Source organism: Danio aesculapii, chromosome 24 (assembly GCF_903798145.1).
Source record: "Danio aesculapii chromosome 24, fDanAes4.1, whole genome shotgun sequence".
Classification (NCBI taxonomy): domain Eukaryota; kingdom Metazoa; phylum Chordata; class Actinopteri; order Cypriniformes; family Danionidae; genus Danio; species Danio aesculapii.
The window spans coordinates 29,460,670-29,481,170 of record NC_079458.1 but is presented as its reverse complement, the minus strand read 5'-3'; the positions used below and the strand labels follow the sequence as shown (position 1 = coordinate 29,481,170).

Below are 20,501 nucleotides of genomic sequence, written 5' to 3'. Positions count from 1 at the left end.
AACTCTGCCCCTCACTGACTCTTTTGCCCCCCCACCCCCCCAACCCCCACCCTCCCCCCCAATACACCCCCCACATTCCCCAACTTATACTCCTCACAATCACTGCACTATTTAACATTTGCACATTTAAAGTTTGCACATAATCATTGCATGGATTCATTTATTTGAACTGTACATACCCACTGCACATGGACATTTGTAATTATGTTTATCTATCTGCACACTTCTGCTATTAATAGCATCCTGCACATATATTCATTTATTGTAAATCTCTGTTCATAACTAATACAACCTGTATATAATGTTCATAGTACATCCATCTGTAAATATTACCATAGTTTTTCTATAACTGCACTTTATAACTTATACCCATATCCTGCACTTGCTGCTATTGCACTGCTGGTTAGACCGAAACTGCATTTTGTTGCCTTGTACTTGTACATGTGTAATGACAATAAAGTTGAATCTAATCTGATCTAATAATCACACTAGGAATCACAAAAAATCAAAAGGCTGATGGCTTTTAATTTGCATGTTGTTTTTTTAATGTAACTATTACCTACACATTTTTTTCCTGTAGGTTATTGATAAAATATGGTAATTCCAATTGTTTAATGAAATTAATTAGATTTTTGGAAATCACCAAATGACCCCCCTCTCATTGTCTTACGAGCCCCTCCACTTTGTGAACCAGCTTTATACAAAGCAACTGTTTATGTTCAGAGAATAAAGTGCTAGAGTAAAGAGGGGGGATTGTTTTTTTTTTTTTTTTTTTTTATATGGAGTGATCGTAACAAAGTGTCTGTTGCAAAACTGGTGCAAGTGTCGATTAAAGTGTGTATTCTACAGGTGGTTTGTTAAGCCCTCTCACCTGTTTGAGGCATTTTCAGAATTGTTTATTGTTTTAGGGTTGTCGTGTGGTGAGGTGGGGGAGAGAGAAGAGGGTGTCCTGGTTTTGTTCACAGGGGTTCAGGTGATTCATGGGTTCATGGGTCTTTAGTTGTCATGCGGTGCACAATATATCTGCAATGATATCTATATTGACCGATGTTATCATCATTATTGGTCCGATAACAAACTTAGGCTGATATCTTTAAGTCAGGGGTGTCCAAACTTGGTCCTGGAGGGCCAATGTGCTGCTGAGTTTACCTCCAGCCTGCTTCAACACACCTGCTAGGAAGTTTCCATAGATATATATACATTAGATGTCACCTACCCTGCTGTTGTCTATTAGAAGGAATGCGTCAATAGAGCCGCCATTTTAGTACAGGGTAGCTCTCCTTTGATATGAATGTGGGACCAAGGTGCAGTGGAGGACTGTGGCCATCCAAAGCCAGAGATATACACATGAATCTATGATCGGGAGTTTTCCCGGTGGACAGTGTGCAAATATTTCCTTAAATTACGAAAATGATCATTTTACATCACTCTTGTGACCGCACGGGCATTGCCGACAAAGAGTATGTTTTTGTGTGCATAGAAATGTATTTTCCTTCCTACCTGTTTAATTTGATCTAATCCGTGTCCTGAAACACACACCCTCTCCCGCTTCCACTTCTCATTATGACGGAGGGAGTGATTCGTTTGTGAATGAATCACTGTTATGAACGATTCGTTCACTTAGCCGACAATAACACAAGTTTCTGGCAGCGCTGCATCTTGTTGTCATATTGATAATATTGTTTGCTTATTTTATTCAACAGTGTGTGGACACCCCTGCTTTAATTCGATAAATTATGTGTTTCTCCACTGGTTGAACCATTTCACATGCAAGTATTTTTCTGATATTTTGACTTTTTGTTAATGTTCGTTCAGTTTTTCAGTTTTTTTTTTTTTGTTGTTGTTGTTGTTTTTTTTGGTCCAGCAATACATTTTATTTACGGAAAAGAAAGTTGGCCGTAGAAGCGAATGTTCAAACTTTTCTGAAGATGAGGTTTTAAAATAAATTCAGCTGTTCAGTGTATGTGTTTGCCTTTTGTTGTTGCAACCATGCAGAAAAATGAGAAAAGGCATATTTATATTCATTGTCTACCAGCCCCCAAATCTAAATTTGGATTTAAAGTTAGGTTATTGGCACTGGTCATATCCATATTGGTGCACCTCTAGTAAATGGTTTGTTGAGTAAAAAATGAGGTGAACTATCTCTTAAACAAGAGTTACCAATTCATTGATTGAATATCAGTATATTTTAGCAGTTGCACCCCAGACAAACCACAGTTGAATTATGCATCTGAAAGCCTCCAATAACTAAACAGAATGCTAAATAGAGCTGAAATACAATGTGAATGCACTGTTCTGCTTTATATCACACACACATGCCAATAAGCTGATAAGATGGGAATGTTTGGAGCTGTTAGGAAGTACAAAGCTGTCAGGAGTGATTGAATGACGAGAAGTGTGACAGAAAGCAGCTGAGAAAACAACACTGCTGACATAGTAAAACAGGCTTGATTCTGTCTTTCTCTCAGTTTCTGCTTTTATAGTGGATTTGATGGACATGCTGTGGAGCTTCTTCTGCCCTGAGGAAACCAAGATGGCTCTTACGGAGATGCTTTACAAGATCAGCAGATTTCTGCATTGGGCTGTGGTGTGGTTTAGTGATCTCACAGCTGGAATACTTGCTCATCTGTTATTCAGGCAGCACTTTCATTTACTGCTCTCTGTGCTGGTGGTTTTTGGACCTATTCTGAGTTTCTGGGTCTCCAAGTACAGCATATTTGGCAACAAGAACCACTACCTGTACAGGCAAGATCTTACTGTAGTTAACTCTACAGAGGAATGAGTAAAGAGTAATGATGAGATTTGATGTTGAGTGTGAAAAATTTTCATGAGAATTAGCACACTTTAATGCTTGCTGTAAAATATTTTTCATTAATTCGTAATGTGAACAGGTATAAAATTTCTTAGCTTGCTATTTTTTAAATAATAATAGTATGTGTAGTTTTGAATATTATTAACATATGATAAATGATGAAATATTTACTCTGCTTTGCAAAAACTAAAACATTTTTTCTTATTTTATGTGTATTATTTTGTATCAGTATCTCATAAATAATAGTGCATATTGATATTGCTTAGTAATATGTAATCTACATTATTATGGATTACCTTTATTAAGAAACAGTTTTTAATGTAATGTTGCTATGAATATAGCTAATGCAGCTTATATGGCATTAAAACAAATAAAAAGGAAAGAAAAAAGAAAGAAATTATTACCTAATTACGTATTTACACAATGACTGTAAATTATTCATAATATAGTTACATTTTTAATTCATTAAGTAAATATATCCATCCAAATTTTTACAAAATTGTTCTTTGTTTGAAGAAGATATTTTAAGTTAAGATTTATGCTTAAGAAAACTAATAAGTATTTTATTAATAAAAGCGCATATTATACACACTGCTCCATGATCTGGGTTTTTATAGATTGCTTAATAATATTAATACAATAACAGGAAATTATTAATCATTTAATTAATATTTTAAAATGAATAAATCTTTGTAGTCCAAAATGTAAATATGTGCAATGCATGCATTTAACTTAAATAAAAACTTTGAGTAGAAATGTTAACAAAATCATATAAGGCCTGAAACTTATTTTTTTGTGCGTAATGAGCTAAATATATTTCTGTTCACTTTGTATTTATTTATACTATACATTGTTATTCATTTCAACTGAATATAACCCCAAATCAGAAAAAGTTGGGACAGTATGGAAAACGCAAAAAAAAAAAAAAAAAAAAAGTAATTTCTAGATCTACTTTGACAATACAACAAACATTATTTAATGTATTCCTTATGATTTTTATAGATTTTTTTTAAACCCTTTTTTTTTAAACACATAAGAACAGTAAAGCATTTACCACTTTGTAATGTTGCCATTCCTTTTCACAACACTTTTTAGGGACTGTTTAGGGACTGAAGACACCAAGTGAGGAAGAGTTTCAAGTGCAATTTTGTCCCATTTTTCCTGCAAACAAGTCTTAAGGTGGGCAACAGTAGGGGGTCTTCGTTGTCACATTTTGTGCTTCAAAATGTGCCACACATTCTCTGTTGGATACAGGTCAGTACTGCAAGCAGGCCAGTCAAGTACCTGTATCCTCTTCCTCCACAGCCAGCACTTTGTAATGTGTGCAGAATGTGGTCTTACATTGTCATTGTGGTCTTGGGCATCCCTGGTGAAGAAGGCATTAAATTGTGCTCCAAAATGTCTATGTATTTTTCAGCATTAATGGTGCCACCACAGAAGTGCAAGTTACCTTTTTAAAAGGCACTGACACAACCCAGTACCATGACAGACTCTGGATTTTTGGACTTGTTGCTGGTAAAAGTCTGGATGAGCCTTTCTTCTTTGGTCCAGAGCACATGGTTTCTGAATTACTGATTCATCTGATAACTGTACGTGTTTCCCACTGTATGATGGTCTATCCAAGATTCCTCCAAGCCCCAGAGAAGTCGACGGCGCTTCTGGACACTGTTAATATACACTGTAAAAAATGGCCACGATTTCAATGGTAAAAAAACTGTAAAAATGCTACGGTAAAAATCCGTAACCTGGTTAACAGTATGTTTCCTTAATATAAGGGGAAGCACAGAAGCACAGGAGAAGCACTTTAGCATCGAGAGCAACACCGAGTAAGTACATTTAGACCTGTTTTCAGTTGCTGTGTTTGGTTAGAGAACACTTAGACTTGTTTCAGCTGGTTGTGTATTGGTTGTTGGACATTTAAAATTGTTTTCAACTATCTGTGTTTAGTACTAGCAAGCTTTAGCCACTGTTTCCTTTGTTTACTGTAAGAGCTTGCGTGCCGAGCCGGAGGTTTTTTCGCGCCCCCGCCGCTGCAGTTTCGGGTGTTTTTTACTCTCGAGGCGTGTCCAGCTGAGCTCAATCAGCAAAGCGCTCAGGGGTGTATATAAGCGACTAGTCTCACCGCGGCAGCGGTCGCGGCAGGCTCGTGTGAAGACCGACGAGTGTAAAGACCATCGACTCTACCTGCGCGACTCCACCGAGCAAAGACACCGACAAAGCACTTGAGTACTTTTTACTTTATTGTTTTACGTTATCTCTGCACTCATTATTGTTTTCCTTGCACTTTATTATGTGTTTACTAATTCCTGTAGTTACTAACACTCGCAAAGCACGGGAGGTACGCTGCAGGCGCAACCCTCACAACCTTCGATCAATTCATGTATCCTCTATTTCACAACTCTCTCTCTCTGTGGGCCTCTGGAATTGTCAATCTGCTGTTAACAAAGCAGATTTTATTACCTCCATAGCCACTCATTCTGACTTTAATCTCATGGCTCTAACTGAGACCTGGTTGAGACCGGAGGACACTGCTACACATGCAGCTCTTTCTACTAATTTCTCTCTTTCCCACACTCCTCGTCAGACAGGGAGAGGGGGTGGGACTGGACTACTGATTGCCAAAGAATGGAAATTCACTCAGAGACCGTCCCTACCAAAAATCAGCTCTTTTGAATTCCATGCAGTCACCATTATCCACCCCTTCCGCATAAATGTGGTTGTCATCTACCGCCCCCCGGGTACATTAGGGCACTTCTTAGATGAACTAGATGTTCTTCTCTCATCTTTTTCTGATTATGACACTCCCTTGTTGGTGCTAGGTGACTTCAACATCCACATTGAAAGACCTCAAGCTGCTGACTTCCAGACTCTGCTTGCATCTTTTGACCTCAAAAGAGCACCTACTTCTGCTACTCACAAATCAGGTAATCAACTAGACCTTATTTACACTCGACATTGCCTCGCTGATCAAACACTAGTAACTCCACTACAAACATCAGATCATTTCCTTCTCTCTCTCAACATCCACATTACTCCTGAGCCGCCACACACTCCAACTCTAGTTGCCTTTCGCAGAAACCTACGCTCTCTCTCACCCAATAGACTATCCACCATTGTTTCTAACTCTCTTCCTCCATCTTGCAAACCCTCTGCACTTGATACGAACAGTGCCACTGATACACTCTGCTCCACACTAACATCATGTCTAGACAGACTATGCCCTCTTACATCCAGGCCAACCCGGGCCAGTCCTCCTGCACCCTGGCTCTCTGATGTTCTCCGTGAGCATCGCTCTAAACTTCGGGCTGCTGAAAGAAGTTGGCGAAAAACAAAAAATCCTGAACAGCTCATAACATACCAAACTCTTCTGTCTTCTTTCTCGACTGAGGTTACTTCTGCAAAGCAGACATACTTCCGTCAGAAAGTCAACAGTGCCACCAATCCTCGCTTACTTTTTAAAACATTTTCCTCCCTCCTCTATCCTCCTCCTTTACCAGCATCCTCCACACTCACTACTGATGACTTTGCTACATTCTTTTGCACCAAAACTGCAAAAATCAGTGCTCAATTTGCTGCACCTACAACAAACACGCAAGATACACCACCAACACCACACACACTCACCTCTTTTTCCCAGCTCTCTGAGTCTGAGGTGTCCAATCTCGTGCTATCAAGCCATGCAACCACCTGTCCGCTTGATCCCATTCCCTCTCATCTCTTGCAAGCCATTTTTCCTGCAGTCATACCAACACTGACTCACATAATTAACACATCTCTTGACTCTGGTCTATTCCCTACTTCATTTAAGCAGGCTAGGGTAACCCCACTGCTAAAGAAACCCAACCTGGATCAAAAGCTACTTGAAAACTACCGACTGGTATCCCTGCTTCCATTCATGGCCAAGATTTTGGAGAAAGTAGTGTTCAATCAAGTCCTAGACTTTCTTACTCAAAACAACCTCATGGACAACAAGCAATCTGGCTTTAAGAAAGGCCACTCAACTGAGACTGCCCTGCTCTCGGTCGTGGAGGATCTCAGACTGGCTAAAGCAGACTCTAAATCATCTGTCCTTATCTTGCTGGATTTATCAGCTGCTTTTGACACTGTAAACCACCAGATCCTGCTATCTACGCTTGAGTCACTGGGCATCGCAGGCACTGTTATTCAATGGTTCATTTCTTACCTCTCGGACAGGTCATTCAGGGTGTCGTGGAGGGGAGAGGTGTCCAACCTACAGCATCTAAACACTGGGGTACCTCAGGGCTCTGTTTTTGGGCCACTTCTCTTCTCTATCTACACGGCATCTTTAGGAACAGTCATCCAGAAACATGGTTTTTCCTACCACTGCTATGCTGATGACACCCAGCTATACCTCTCTTTTCACCCTGATGATCCCTCGGTTCCAGCTCGCATTTCAGCCTGCCTGTCAGACATTTCACTCTGGATGAAAGATCATCATCTTCAGCTTAACCTCACGAAAATGGAAATGCTTGAAGTTTCTGCCAACCCGACTCTTCACCATAACTTTTCAATCCAGATGGATGGAGCAACCATCACTGCATCCAAAATGGTAAAAAGCCTTGGAGTAACGATTGATGACCAACTAAACTTCTCTGACCACATTTCTAGAACTGCTCGATCTTGCAGATTCGCACTCTATAACATCAGAAAGGTCTGACCCTTCCTATCTGAACATACAGCTCAACTCATTGTTCAAGCTCTTGTTCTCTCCAAACTGGACTATTGCAACTCTCTGCTAGCCGGGCTACCAGCTAGTTCTATCAAACCTCTTCAGCTGCTTCAGAACGCAGCAGCACGAGTGGTCTATGATGAACCCAAAAGAGCACATGTCACTCCACTACTCACCCGTTTTCACTGGCTGCAAGTTGCTGCCCGCATCAAATTCAAAGCTCTGATGTTTGCTTACAAAGCGACCTCTGGCTTTGCTCCTTCGTATCTGCTCTCACTTCTGCAGATATATGTGCCCTCCAGAAACTTGCGTTCTGTGAATGAGCGACGCCTCGTGGTTCCATCCCTAAGAGGGAAGAAATCACTTTCCCGAACTCTCACATTCAATCTGCCCAGTTGGTGGAATGAACTCCCTAACTACATCAGAACAGCAGAGTCACTTGCTGTCTTCAAGAAACGACTAAAAACGCAACTGTTTAGTCTCCACTTTCCTTCCTAATCTGCAACTGCCTCTCTGGCTATACCACTAACTGTGCTCTCTCTCTCTCTATCTCTCTCTCAAAAAAATAAATAAATAAATTTTTTACTAATGCTTAGCTTCTTAGACTTTACACACCTGAAACTTGTCTATAGCACTTGTTCACTGCTGCTCTTATAGTTGTGTAAATTGCTTCCTTGTCCTCATTTGTAAGTCGCTTTGGATAGAAGCGTCTGCTAAATGACTAAATGTAAATATATTGTAAATAACCGTAAATTGACGTTCCCAGAATGCCCTGCATGGCACGTTACTTTTTATGCTTTTTGTTGACATTACTATAGATCTTTTTTAGTTGTTTCCCCATCAGTTATGTGCATTAGAGATTTATGTTACATCTAATGTTAATAAACAATGTTTATTTGATGACTTTAATTTTATGCGTGTTACCATACTGGTGTTTAGTAACTGTGTGAATGACACTGAGCACCTTCTTTACACTGTTTTCCTATTCTGCTTGTGGGAAAAGTTGTTTGTAATGAGCATTGGTTCATTATGTAACTTACTCATCACCATCTACATATGGCTGTGTTAACGTGTCTATCTGTGTAACAAAAGATGTTTAGATGTTGGTCATTCAAAATACAGACATATTACATCTTTAAATTAATGAAATATGGTAGTTTACTGTAAAAATGAGGAATTACTTTTACGGTTTGTACCATATTTTTAACGGTAAAATACTGGCAACCACAGCTGCTGTTTTTTTTACTGTAAATGTTACAGATTTATTTTTTACATTGTAGGGCTTCCTTTTGGCACAGTACAGATTTAACTGGCATTTGTGTAAGTAACCATGTATTGTGGTACTTGACAACTTGCCAAAGTAATCCTGAGCTCATGACATGTAGTGATATCGCTTATAGATGAATGACGATTCTTGATGAAGTGCCTCCTTAGTGATTGGAGATCATGGTAGTTCAGCTTAGGCTTGCGCCCTAATATCCAAGTGTCTTTCTATCTTTTCTTTGAGGAACATTGGTTTTAAACATTTCAATAAATTTCACATTGATCTGTTGGCTAACTGGTGACCCACGGGCCATCTTAGCTAACTAAGGCAACTAATTTGCCCGATTACTAGCCCTAAATTGCTCTTGTCTTATTTTGGAATGTGTTGCAAAAATTACAAATAAAAATGAAGTTGACCAGAGAAAATATGACATATCTATGTTCATATTGTCTGCAATGAAATACAAGTCAAAGTATATCTAGAAATCACTACTTTCTTTTTTTTTATTTGCGTTTTCCATATTGTCCCAACTTTGTCTAATAAAATAAAATTTGTTTAATAAAATTGTAAAATTTTTAATGATGGTTGTGCTCTCACAGGTTATTCCTGCAGTCATGCTTTGGCTGGACCTGTATTTTCTGTGGCTCTTTCATCTTTCTGCTCTCCTTCAGCATCAGTAACTCTGTCTTCCACTCACTCCGTCATCTCTCTCCTCTTGCGGTGTCCGGAACTTTCTGGACGCTCCTCCGCAGTTTGCTGACCTTCCTCGTGGATGCTTCTGGAAGCTGTTTTGAGCCGCTAATAAGCGCAAATGACGCTCACAGGAACTCCGGCGATCTCCTGAACTTTAAAGCAGGCCCTTTATTACTGCTGAGAGGGATAAAAAGTAAAGAAGCCTGTCTGAAAGCAGGACTAAAATGGCAGGGATGTGAGGTGTCGCACGAGCTCCTCATTCTGAGTTTCTGTTGTTTGCTTCTTTCTGAGGAAATATCCGTGTTCTGGTCCTGCATTGGTTTTGGAAAGCCTCTCGGGGCGCCGTTGAGGATCCTCTTCATGTTGTGTGTGTTTTTGATGAGTCTCTGGATGTTCCTGATCCTCTGTTTGCTGGCACACTTTCCGCTCTTCCCTTCCCAGCTGGTCGGAGGAGCTCTTGGGTATCTGGGATGGAAGGGGCTTTATAAGGACTGGGGAGTTTGTAAGCCTGGATGGTGTTGTCTTGGAATAACAGGTTGTCAATCATGTTAATAATACACAGTTGAAGTCAGAAATATTACCCCGTTACATTAAATTTTTAAACACATTTTTAAACACATTTTTAAACATTAATTAGGGTAATTAGGCAAGGGATTGTATAACAATGGTTTGTTTTGTAGCTAATAAAAAAAAAACATTGCTTAAGCTGGATAATAATAATATTGACCTTAAAATGGATTTAAAAAAATGAAAGAAACTGCCCAAAATAAAACAAATTATAGGAATATATTATTATATTAAGGGACTTTTCTGAAAATATTTATATTCTATATTCTTAAACAAACATTATGTGAATATATATGGAACACTTCGCTAGCTGGCCTATGGTACACTTATCCCCCCCCCCCCCCCCCCCCCCCCCCCCCCCCCCAAAAAAAAAAAACTCACTCCTATCCCGGACAAGCCCCTACGTGTAACCCACCGGTTTTACTGCATCTTAGCTTGGAGTGGGTTGGGTGCAGTGGGACGGGTGGGGTAACATTAGTGCCATGACATGGATGGGAGTGAGGTTTAGTGGGGTAAGTGTAAGGGAGGCCACTTAGCAAATTGCTATGCAGGTAAACCTCTCTCCTCTGACCTCAAAAGTTGCTCTAGCGACAGACGCTAAAGGCCATGGTCTTTAGCCTCCTTGTTAGAGTAACTGACTCCCATATAAAGAATCGCCGGTTCGATCCCAGCTCAGACTGGATTGGGTGCAGTAGGAATGGTGGGTTACACGCAGGGGCTCGTCCAGGATGGGAGTGAGGTTTAGGGGGGTGAGTGTAATGGAGGCTGGCTAGCGAAGTGCAATGCAGGTAAACTACACTCCTCTGACCTCTAAAGGTGCTCTAGTGACAGATTCTAAGATGCTAGAGGCTGTGGTCTTTAGCCATGATCTTGATCCCAGTGCAGTAGAACCAGTGGGTTTATATATATATATATATATATATATATATATATATATATATATATATATATATATATATATATATTTATTTATGTAATCCAAACTTGATCTTTAGAAGCATTTATAATTTAAATTTAAGTATTTTTATACTTGACCTTTTCAATAAAAACACGACTGACACACTATTTAGCCTATTTATTGAATTAAAAACTGTATTACAGCACATTCTGTTGATGTAATTGTATCTCAAGCCGCTGCACTGTGACTGTGGTTATGAAACTCAATACGGCATGTTTTAAATGTGTGTGTGTTTGCGTGTGTGATTTCAGTGCACATCAGCCTGCTTTCTCAGTAGATAAGCGCTTTTGAAGATAAGTCTCCCCTGGGCTTCTTAATCTTGTCAAAGTTCTTGGTGATGACATCATACAGCATGGCCTAGAGTTGAAGGAATGGATGAAATCAGTCACAGCCATCTTACACACTCACCAACTTACATAAATAATGAGAAATGCAGCACTGAGAGACAGAACTTACGTAAGTGTTGCGAATCTCCAGAACTATGATGCGTAACTCACAGTACTGGTGCTGATCCAGTTCATGAACAAGCTGTCGGAAATCTCCCTGTTACCCAGAAGAAAAAAGGGTTAAAAACATTATCAGAAGCTCAAATAATATGTAAACAATTTTAAATTAAGTATTTTTAAAATGTATCTAAAGTAAGAACTAATAATAAAATAAACTGACCACATGTGGCTGTTTGGAAGCCTTGGCTACAGCATCTCCTCTCTCACTGTAGTATCTGAGGAACAACAAAACAGTGCTTTTCACCCTTTTAAAACATAACTTCTAAAACACTTTCACTTAGGACTGCACAATATTGGAAAAACACACAATTATTCAGTTTTCTCTGCGATATATATTGCGATATAAATACAATTTTACCACATGACATAAATTTGGGGAGTCATTAATTTAGATTGATTGGGATGATTATGTAGGGGAGTGAAATATAAATATATTTTTAGCTAAATTATATGCATATAATAATCAAACTACAGTCAAAAAATAAACACAATGGAGCAAAAATGACAGACTTTTATTTTGGATGTGATTAATCTGTCCACCACTAATAATTTAGATTTTGATTCAAAATTATTATTATTGTATTAAAATTTCTACAGACATCAGCATGTATTTCATTAAGATTACATTTAATGTGAGACAACAGCAGTGTATTTTACAAACTACAAATGCTTGTTTTGCTATTAGTAATGTGTATTTCAATGTCTGAAACTTACAAAAAGTTTAATGTGATTGAAAATCCTGATAAGTTGTGATATACAGTTGAAGTCAGCATTAATAGCCCCCCTTTGAATTTATTTTTAAAATGTTTATCTTTTTAAAATGTTTTCCAAATGATGTTAAACAGAGCAAGGAAATTTTCACAGTATGTCTGATAATATTTTCTCTTCTGGAGAAAGTCTTATTTGTTTTATTTCGGCTAGAATAAAAGTAGTTTTAAATTTTTCAAAAGCCATTTTAAGGTCAAATTATTAGCCCCTTTAAGCTATTTTTTTGTCTACAGAACAAACCATCGTTATACAATAACTTGGCTAATTACCCTAACTTGCCTAGTTAACCTAATTAACCTAGTTAAGCCTTAAAATGTCACTTTAAGCTGTATAGGAGTGTCTTGAAAAATATCTAGTAAAATATTATTTACTGTCATCATGGCAAAGATAAAAATAAATCAGTTATTAGAAATAAGTTATTAAAACTATTATGTATAAAAATGTGTTGAAAAAATCTTCTCTCCAGCAATTGAGGGAAAAAATAAACAGGTGGGCTAATAATTCAGGGGGGCTAATAAATCTGACTTCAACTGTATGTCAAGCATGGCGCACATCGACACTCTAGCCCACGTGGGAAAGCAAATTTAAATTTATCAGTTGACGGTGCAAAACACTGAACGCTTTTTTCACACCACTGTGATAGATATCAGCCTAGACTGACCACACCATTGTAGTGTACTCATCAGTATTAATGAACAACCACTGATGAGCAAGAGGATGTTTGTAGTACATGCTAGATTATAATGATGACAAGTCGATTGAAAATGATGTAAAAGTTGCATGAATTCTGACATAACCGTATACATTATGGCCACATAACCAATCATCAGACCTGTATTGTATTCAATACCTATTATGAAAGTGACACAAATCAGATTTCTATCTGGTTTGTGCTGTTCACACTATCAAATTCATAAGTCACATGTAGCCTAATGCCGAGTTCAGACTGCACGATTTTTAAAGCGACACAGATGTTTTCACACTACATGACTGGACGTCTGAGGTAGCATTCTGTCGCTGCTGTGTTTACACTGTAGGATGGATTGATGACAGGTGGTTCACACTGCAAGGATTTACAATAGGAGAACTGCCGACAACTTTGTCTCAGTCCACAAACTACGTCTCACAACCAAACACGTGCGAGAAGTGACATGGAAACAACGCGAGGTCATGTAGTATATCTTTTGTTATTAACTACATAATGAGAAAGAAGCCTTTAGTGGTGTATAAAATGTACTTATTTTGCTCACCTGGCCTTTGAATGAAATTAGCAATTTCTCTCAAACCTGGTTGTGGTACTGCTCAGATGACATGACACGGGTGCTGCTGCCAAATTTACACTAGTTTTTCTTTCACTTCATGGGTCGAAATAGACTGAAAAGAAGCCCTTTTAACCTCTCCCCCAACTTCCCGCTGGTCTGCAGATACCCATACTATGTTATTTTCAATCAAAACACATTTCACATGGCATAAATTGAATCGTCGACAGGTCCAGATATTTAGCGAGCCAAATATCTCTCGGGTGTCGGCGACACATTGGCAATTCTCTCAGATCACGTCGTTGATAATTCACACTGTGTGATTGTTACTCACATGAACGAGCACCGATTTACCTGTGATTTCAAGCATTTGTCTGTGATTTCTCAAAACCTGTCGGCAAGTCAAAATCAGGGCTAAAATCATGCAGTCTGAACTCAGCATAAACAAGGATGTTCCTAAATTGAGATTAAATGATTTGTCCTGTTGAATTTCAGTTTGAGATCATGTGTCCGGAGCTTCTACAGTTACAAAAAAGAGTAAGACTGATAGCACAGATAAATATAACAGAACAAAGAGACATGTATTGAAAAGTGCTTTATGGTTTTCTGTTCAGTGTAATGGGTCAGTTTTACCCATGACCAGTGCTTAATTTGAGCTGGATCTTGCCAGATCCTCTTTCGGAAAATGTCAGATATTCGTGTTTTGTGTACCGGTATTTATTTGAATTGATCTGGCATTAACTTGTGCACGGTGAATACCTGCATGTGTTTGTGTTTGTGTTTGTGTTTGTGTGTGTGTGTGTGTGTGTGTGTGTGTGAGAGAGAGAGAGAGAGAGAGAGAGAATGTGAATGTGCAAGCGAAGGCTACGTGGACTGTGTGCACGCGCATGCATGACGGTAGTCACCATGCGCAAGTAAAGCAAAAGTCATGTTTAACTATTGGCCCTCAAAAATATTTAATTACGTTTACAATCACTCTCATTGGTTGGTGACTGTTTCGCGCACAGTGAGCAGTAAAAATAATAATGACATAGTGGCCAACCTAAATAATATTTGTATTTTCAAAAGGGCAAAGAGCTAGTTTTTTTAAACCAGAAGTAAATCTGTTAATAAGCCTGATCAAAAGAGATCTTGAGCATCCCTGGATCCAGAAAGCAGGAGACAGAAGCAAAGCGAGTCAAGTCAGCCAGAAAACATGACGGAAGAGGTAACTGTGGACTCTTCTTGAAGATTCGTGAGTCATTTAATTATTTTTTTGTTTACTTACAAGTGAGGTGAATGTCAGTGGTGTTAGTAAACTAAATAGTGATATTTCATAAGATTTATGTTTGTAGCTGTTTGTTCATTCTTATACATGAGTGACCCATACCGTTATATGGCACAAAATAATTAAAGACTGTTCAGAAATTTGATGATGTCATATTCTGGGAAAATTGAAATTGTGTGGTGGACGTCGATCATGGTAACTTTTGACAGAATTTGAATAAAATATCCATGTCTCCCAGTCACTGACTTTAACCAAAATTGTGTTATTTACATTTCCTTGTTGTTAAAAATAGTTTCAATACAGCTAGATTAAAACCCCACTTTACACATTTATACCTACGGTATTAGTGTCAGTTAGCGGGTCAAATTTACCAATAGATTGCCTTTATTTTCACATAGTCATTTTGTTTTATACTATTGCTAGGCAACTTCATAATCAGTTTATAGCAGCATCAGTTTCATAATCAGTGGGCAGTTAAAGCACCTGAAAATGACACATGTGATTGGATTTTGATTTTGGTTTGGATGTAACTTTCTAATACATTGTGTCACACTTCAAAAGATAACCCTGTGCTTCTAAAATACATATGTGAATTCCTTTTTAATCCAGGGTTAAACGCAGTGTTTAGGATGACAGTAAGCCGGTGTAATGCGTACTGTAAAAATCTGTGTCACAACTGCATTTTTACATGCAAGTCAAAATTAAATTCATAAAAAAAATAAAAAACCATAATCATTGTTTATAATAGAGACAATATAAGGTTAGTGTTTGACTGTGGTTGTGATGTAGTCTGGTCTCTTACTTGGATATCTGTGTCTGGAATCCTTCGATCTTGGTGCGGGTGTTGGTCATCAGTTCAAACACCTTTTCCTAGGAGAATATTTTTGCATATATTCAAGCCAAATTCTCACAACACACTACAATAAAACTAGTATTTTCACTGCTTTACTGTCTTATATACCACAGCCACATTAGTATGTTTAAATACTGTTACTGACAGTTTTTTTTTAATTTTGTCAATTTAATTATATAAGATACACAACACTGTTCAAAAATATGGGGATTGAAAAAAATATATGTTTTTAAAACTATTGTAAGCCAAATTCTCACAACACACTACAATAAAACTAGTATTTTCACTGCTTTACTGTCTTATATACCACAGCCACATTAGTATGTTTAAATACTGTTACTGACAGTTTTTTTAAATTTTGTCAATTTAATTATATAAGATATACAGCACTGTTCAAAAATATGGGGATTGAAAAAAATATATGTTTTTAAAACTATTGTAAACCAAATTCTTCAGTCTGCAGTGTCACATGATCCTTCAGAAGTCATTATATTATGCTGATTTAGTGATTAAGAACCATTGCTGATAATTATTGTCCAAAACAGTTGTGCAGCTTAAATGTTTTCTAAAAACTATAATAACCTTTTTTTAATTAGTAGAACGTTAAAAAGAATGCCATTGTAAATCTCTTACTGCTTCCTTTGATCAATTTACCAAAAAAGTATTAATTTCTTATAATAAAAATTACTGACTGCAATGTAATTTAATATAATTAATATTATTTAATTAATTCAATAATAATAATAATGAAATAAAAATACATTTTTAATTTATATTTAATGTGAATCACTCTCTTGAATTATATTTTTTATGCAGAACTGTGCATAAATTCAAATCTAAACATTTAGGGCCCTATCATACATCCGGTGCAATAAAGAGCAAGACGTGTTTGCCGCGACCTGTTGCTATATTCAGACCAGTGCAAAAGTAGTTTTCCCACTTTGTGCCACGTTGTTGAAATAGCAAATCCATTTGCGCCACTTTATGGACTCAGGGGTGTGTAGGTCTAGAAAAGAGGTGTGTTATGGTGCATTGTTGGCGCGTTGCTATTTTGAGAAACTAAAATAGACTGTGCAATTGACCAGCTGAAAGAGCGTGTTAGTTGTGCGCCTTAAACGCGTACACACTGCTTAATACACAGGCTGCACAACCAAATGCAAATATCTTTACAAATGAAAAAGAAATAAAGGATTAAAATATTACAAAAAATATTCTTTTCTACATAAATATAAAAACCACTGCCTCCATGCCTTCTTCATCTCTGGGGGCTTTTGTTTTTGTTTATTCATGACTTGAATTTGCTTTTGTATACTATTAGCAGTATTATTTATTATATGCACATTTATATTTGTTTTATTAAATACAAGCTTAGATTCATCCACCTGTCAGGTTTCAGACCATATGGGGCATAAGACGTGTGTTTGGACGTAACTCAGTTTTTTGACCACACTTCGTAAATATTGTTCATTTATTCGTTTGCTGGAAATTAGAATTGAATATAGAAATAGTTTTTAAACAAATCTTTGTGCTTAACAAACAGAATTAAATATGTAGGCTAATGGATGTCTTCAGCAGAGTGTACAACACCGTTTCCTTATCCACAAAAGAGAGAAAGAAAAGAGAAAGTAAAGAGGCAGATTGGAGGAGGTTTGTTCTTTATCCTTGCGCTGCAGATGGTCTGTTTAACTGTTTTCTTACTAGTGAAGTGTTATTTTTTTACTCTTACAAAGTCTGCCATGTAAATAACAAATGTGCCATGGTGTGCCGCAACCGACTCTGATTGGTTTATGCTCAAAACACACCCCTAACTCATTAAGAGAATAAGCTCAACTCTGTTAGACCATGCGCTGCGGCGCACATCGTATTTTTCCATCCTTAAAATAGCAATGGATTTGGACATGCCCTTAATGCTTTTGAGCCATGCGCTTTAGACTTTGTGCCTAGATCATTAAAATAGAGCCTTTAATTTGACAAAAAAACACAACAAGAGTTTTAGCTAACTGACCTGTACAGCAACACCGAAGTTGTTCCCATCTTCAATTCTGGGGACCTGTAGCTGTATCCACATTGACACCTGCATGAAGACCCACAATGCAAATATTACACTTTTTTTCTAAAATGCTTTATTAAATGTCAGTTAAATGCAATCAAATTATAAATATAGAACCCGTTGTGCAACTGCATTGGTCAAATGTTTATTGAATTGAATTTGTACCTTTTATTAATTGATTTTAATTTCATTATGAGCAGAGAGGGGAAGAGGAGAGAGAGCAGGAAGTTAACACCACAGTGCCAAGCGTCGTCACACTAACCACTAGGCTATTGATGATGACTGATTTTACTTTTTAAAATGGTCATGTCGGCGTAATAAGCACTTCCTCACCGTGTTAAGACACTCTTTCAGGGTCTGAATCTCAGGCTTGATCTGTTTGATGAGTTTCTCTACTGTCTCGTTGCAGGCGATGGGACCACATGGAGCACCTTTCACATCACAGCAAACATGCACAGTTTTAATTAGTGCTTTACAAATCACTTCAGTTTAAACAGAGTCTGTCTCGAAATCTTTAGGCCCAAGATCTATCCAACACTGCCAACTTGTGTTCATTCTGTGAATCACACCTTCAAATTTTGGGGGAATTCATGTCCAGGGAGAAGAGAGCTGAACAAGTAGCATTTTCAGTTTCATTTTCCACATTGCATCTGCATATTTACCTGCATCCTCATCTTCTTTATCTTTCTTTCCCTCTTTGGCCTCTTTCTGTGTAAAATAAAGTGTCATTACTGACCTTTCTGGCTAAAATACTCATCTACAGTGCTCAGCATGAATGAGTACACTCCCCCCCGAAAATCAATATTTTTGTACATTTTTAGTAAATATAAACAATAATTGATATTTTTATCAAACAGTTATATTAATTAAAATAAGAGTTTGAAATAGAAAGATAATACACTAAATGCAAATGAGTTATTGCAAAAAAAGGACAAACTACAAAATGTTATATTCTTTATGTTTCTCTTGGTTTTTCCTGTTTATTACAATTTTATTTTATTTATTTTTAACATTTTACATTAGGGTGTACACATTTTTGGACTATTATATAATTTTTTTTGTTGTTGTTAAATCAGCTCCGGTTTTAGCTTTGGTACTGACTAATCTAATTTACATTATTGTAAAGAATCATATAGAAAATAGTAATATAAAAGAGATCTGTAAGGAGTGTACTACTCATTTAAGCTGAGCACTGTATATGTTAAATTACAAAGTTGTGAAATGATAATACTCGGGCTTGTTAATAATAAATTGTGTTATAATGACCTCCTCTTTTTTCTTCCTCTTGAGCTCCTCCTTAACTGGGTCTGGAATTGGGATATCTAGAGGAGCCTTGATCACAGACAGATCCTTCAGACTACAGGAACCCTAAAAAAATACACATAAAATGTATTAATCAAAAACAAATATAATAATAGCAGCAGCAACATAAATACAAACACAATTGGCATAATATGTCCTCATTAAGCATTAATATTAAATGGTTCACGTCATACCTGCAACACATTGTCCATCTCTGCAATTTTCTCTGGGAAAAACTTCGAGATCAACTGTTCAGCCTGATAAAAACAAACAAACAAACATTTAAAAATGTTTCTGCAGTTATTGTTTTCAGTATGAAATCATAATTTATTATTACTAGCTCTCCTTAACCAAAATATTTTTTTTTTCGTGGCACATTTGTAATATAAAAGAAAATTAACGAATATGTATACAAATTACCTCCTTGGTGATTTTCTGAGAGAATCCATCCACCTGCAAGTTAACGTTACATAGGAAGTGTTAATGAAACTCGCCACACAAGCACAAACAGGTTAATTATATAATAATAGTTTATAGACAAAGTAGGATTAAAAATAAATTTTTGTTGACAATGCATGATAATAAATAAGTGTAAATCAGTTTTTGGGCCTGTAATATTCGGCTTACCTGTTTCTTGGACGCGGGGCTCATGTCTAAGGAAGTCATTGCTGCAGAACAGTCGTTATGATTTACCTTTTCGCAAAAACTTTAATAGACCTGTTTGCAAGAAAACACGCGTGTAATGTCTTACCTCACTGGAGAAATGTGAGATTTAGGTTGAGAAGAGACGACTAGATACAGATGTTACCGACGAAACGACGAGAACTCGCAGTTAGTCAGCACAAAAAGTGAAAATGAAAGTGAGTTTAATAATTCATTCTCGATAAGAACTGAAGGGGGCGACAACAATCATGAAACTATCAGTGAGTTACGGAAACTGGCTTTGTTTTGAAAAGTAGAATAAAAGTCTTACGTTTGTTTTTAGTTTTTATTTGTTTGGTTGGTTGTGGTTTTAAAAAATAATTATGTGAATAAATAATGAATTCGACAATTCTATAATTATGAAATTTATTTTTAATATGCCTTCATATATTATTTGTACCAATAGTATGCATTTACAGTATAATAAACTTTAAAAAGTATATATATATATATATTTTTAAATTGTATGTGAAAGTAAAACTTTATATATTACAATGAAAATATACAAATATTAAATTCGATATTCTACCCATATTAAATTAAATAAATGTAAAATAATTTGATTCTACTTGCATATATTTAAAATAAACTAAATATGTAAAAATAAAAATTCATTAAACTATGTGTCTCGTATTTTTTTGTATAAATACTATAATTAATGTTAACAGTACATTTAAAATAAATCAAATAAAATTCATGTTAGCGTGTAAAACAACTCCTTCCAACTACTTATTTGAAATGAGCTGAAACAACACAATTCTTGAGATTTCATTGGGACAACTTAATTTTTTATGTTCAATTCACATACAT

At 36.8% G+C, this 20,501-nt stretch overlaps 2 protein-coding genes across 2 annotated transcripts; one reads left to right on the top strand and one right to left on the bottom strand.

The window, feature by feature from the left end:
* The first annotated feature begins 2,533 nt into the window (after window positions 1-2,533).
* Window positions 2,534-10,011, top strand: LOC130218254 (fat storage-inducing transmembrane protein 1). The gene is made up of 2 exons (XM_056450397.1): window positions 2,534-2,745; window positions 9,366-10,011. The coding sequence occupies exons 1-2, from the start codon at window positions 2,534-2,536 to the stop codon at window positions 10,009-10,011; spliced, it is 858 nt and encodes a 285-aa protein (XP_056306372.1).
* Window positions 10,012-11,086: 1,075 nt separating this feature from the next.
* psme1 (proteasome activator subunit 1) lies at window positions 11,087-19,860 on the bottom strand. Its single transcript, XM_056451006.1, has 12 exons — window positions 19,741-19,860; window positions 19,617-19,657; window positions 19,410-19,442; window positions 19,184-19,246; window positions 18,954-19,055; window positions 18,350-18,395; window positions 18,021-18,118; window positions 17,643-17,711; window positions 15,587-15,654; window positions 11,651-11,705; window positions 11,441-11,527; window positions 11,087-11,341 (listed from the first exon to the last, which is right to left on the bottom strand). The coding sequence occupies exons 2-12, from the start codon at window positions 19,653-19,655 to the stop codon at window positions 11,255-11,257; spliced, it is 747 nt and encodes a 248-aa protein (XP_056306981.1). The 5' UTR covers window positions 19,656-19,657; window positions 19,741-19,860; the 3' UTR covers window positions 11,087-11,254.
* Window positions 19,861-20,501: the final 641 nt, after the last annotated feature.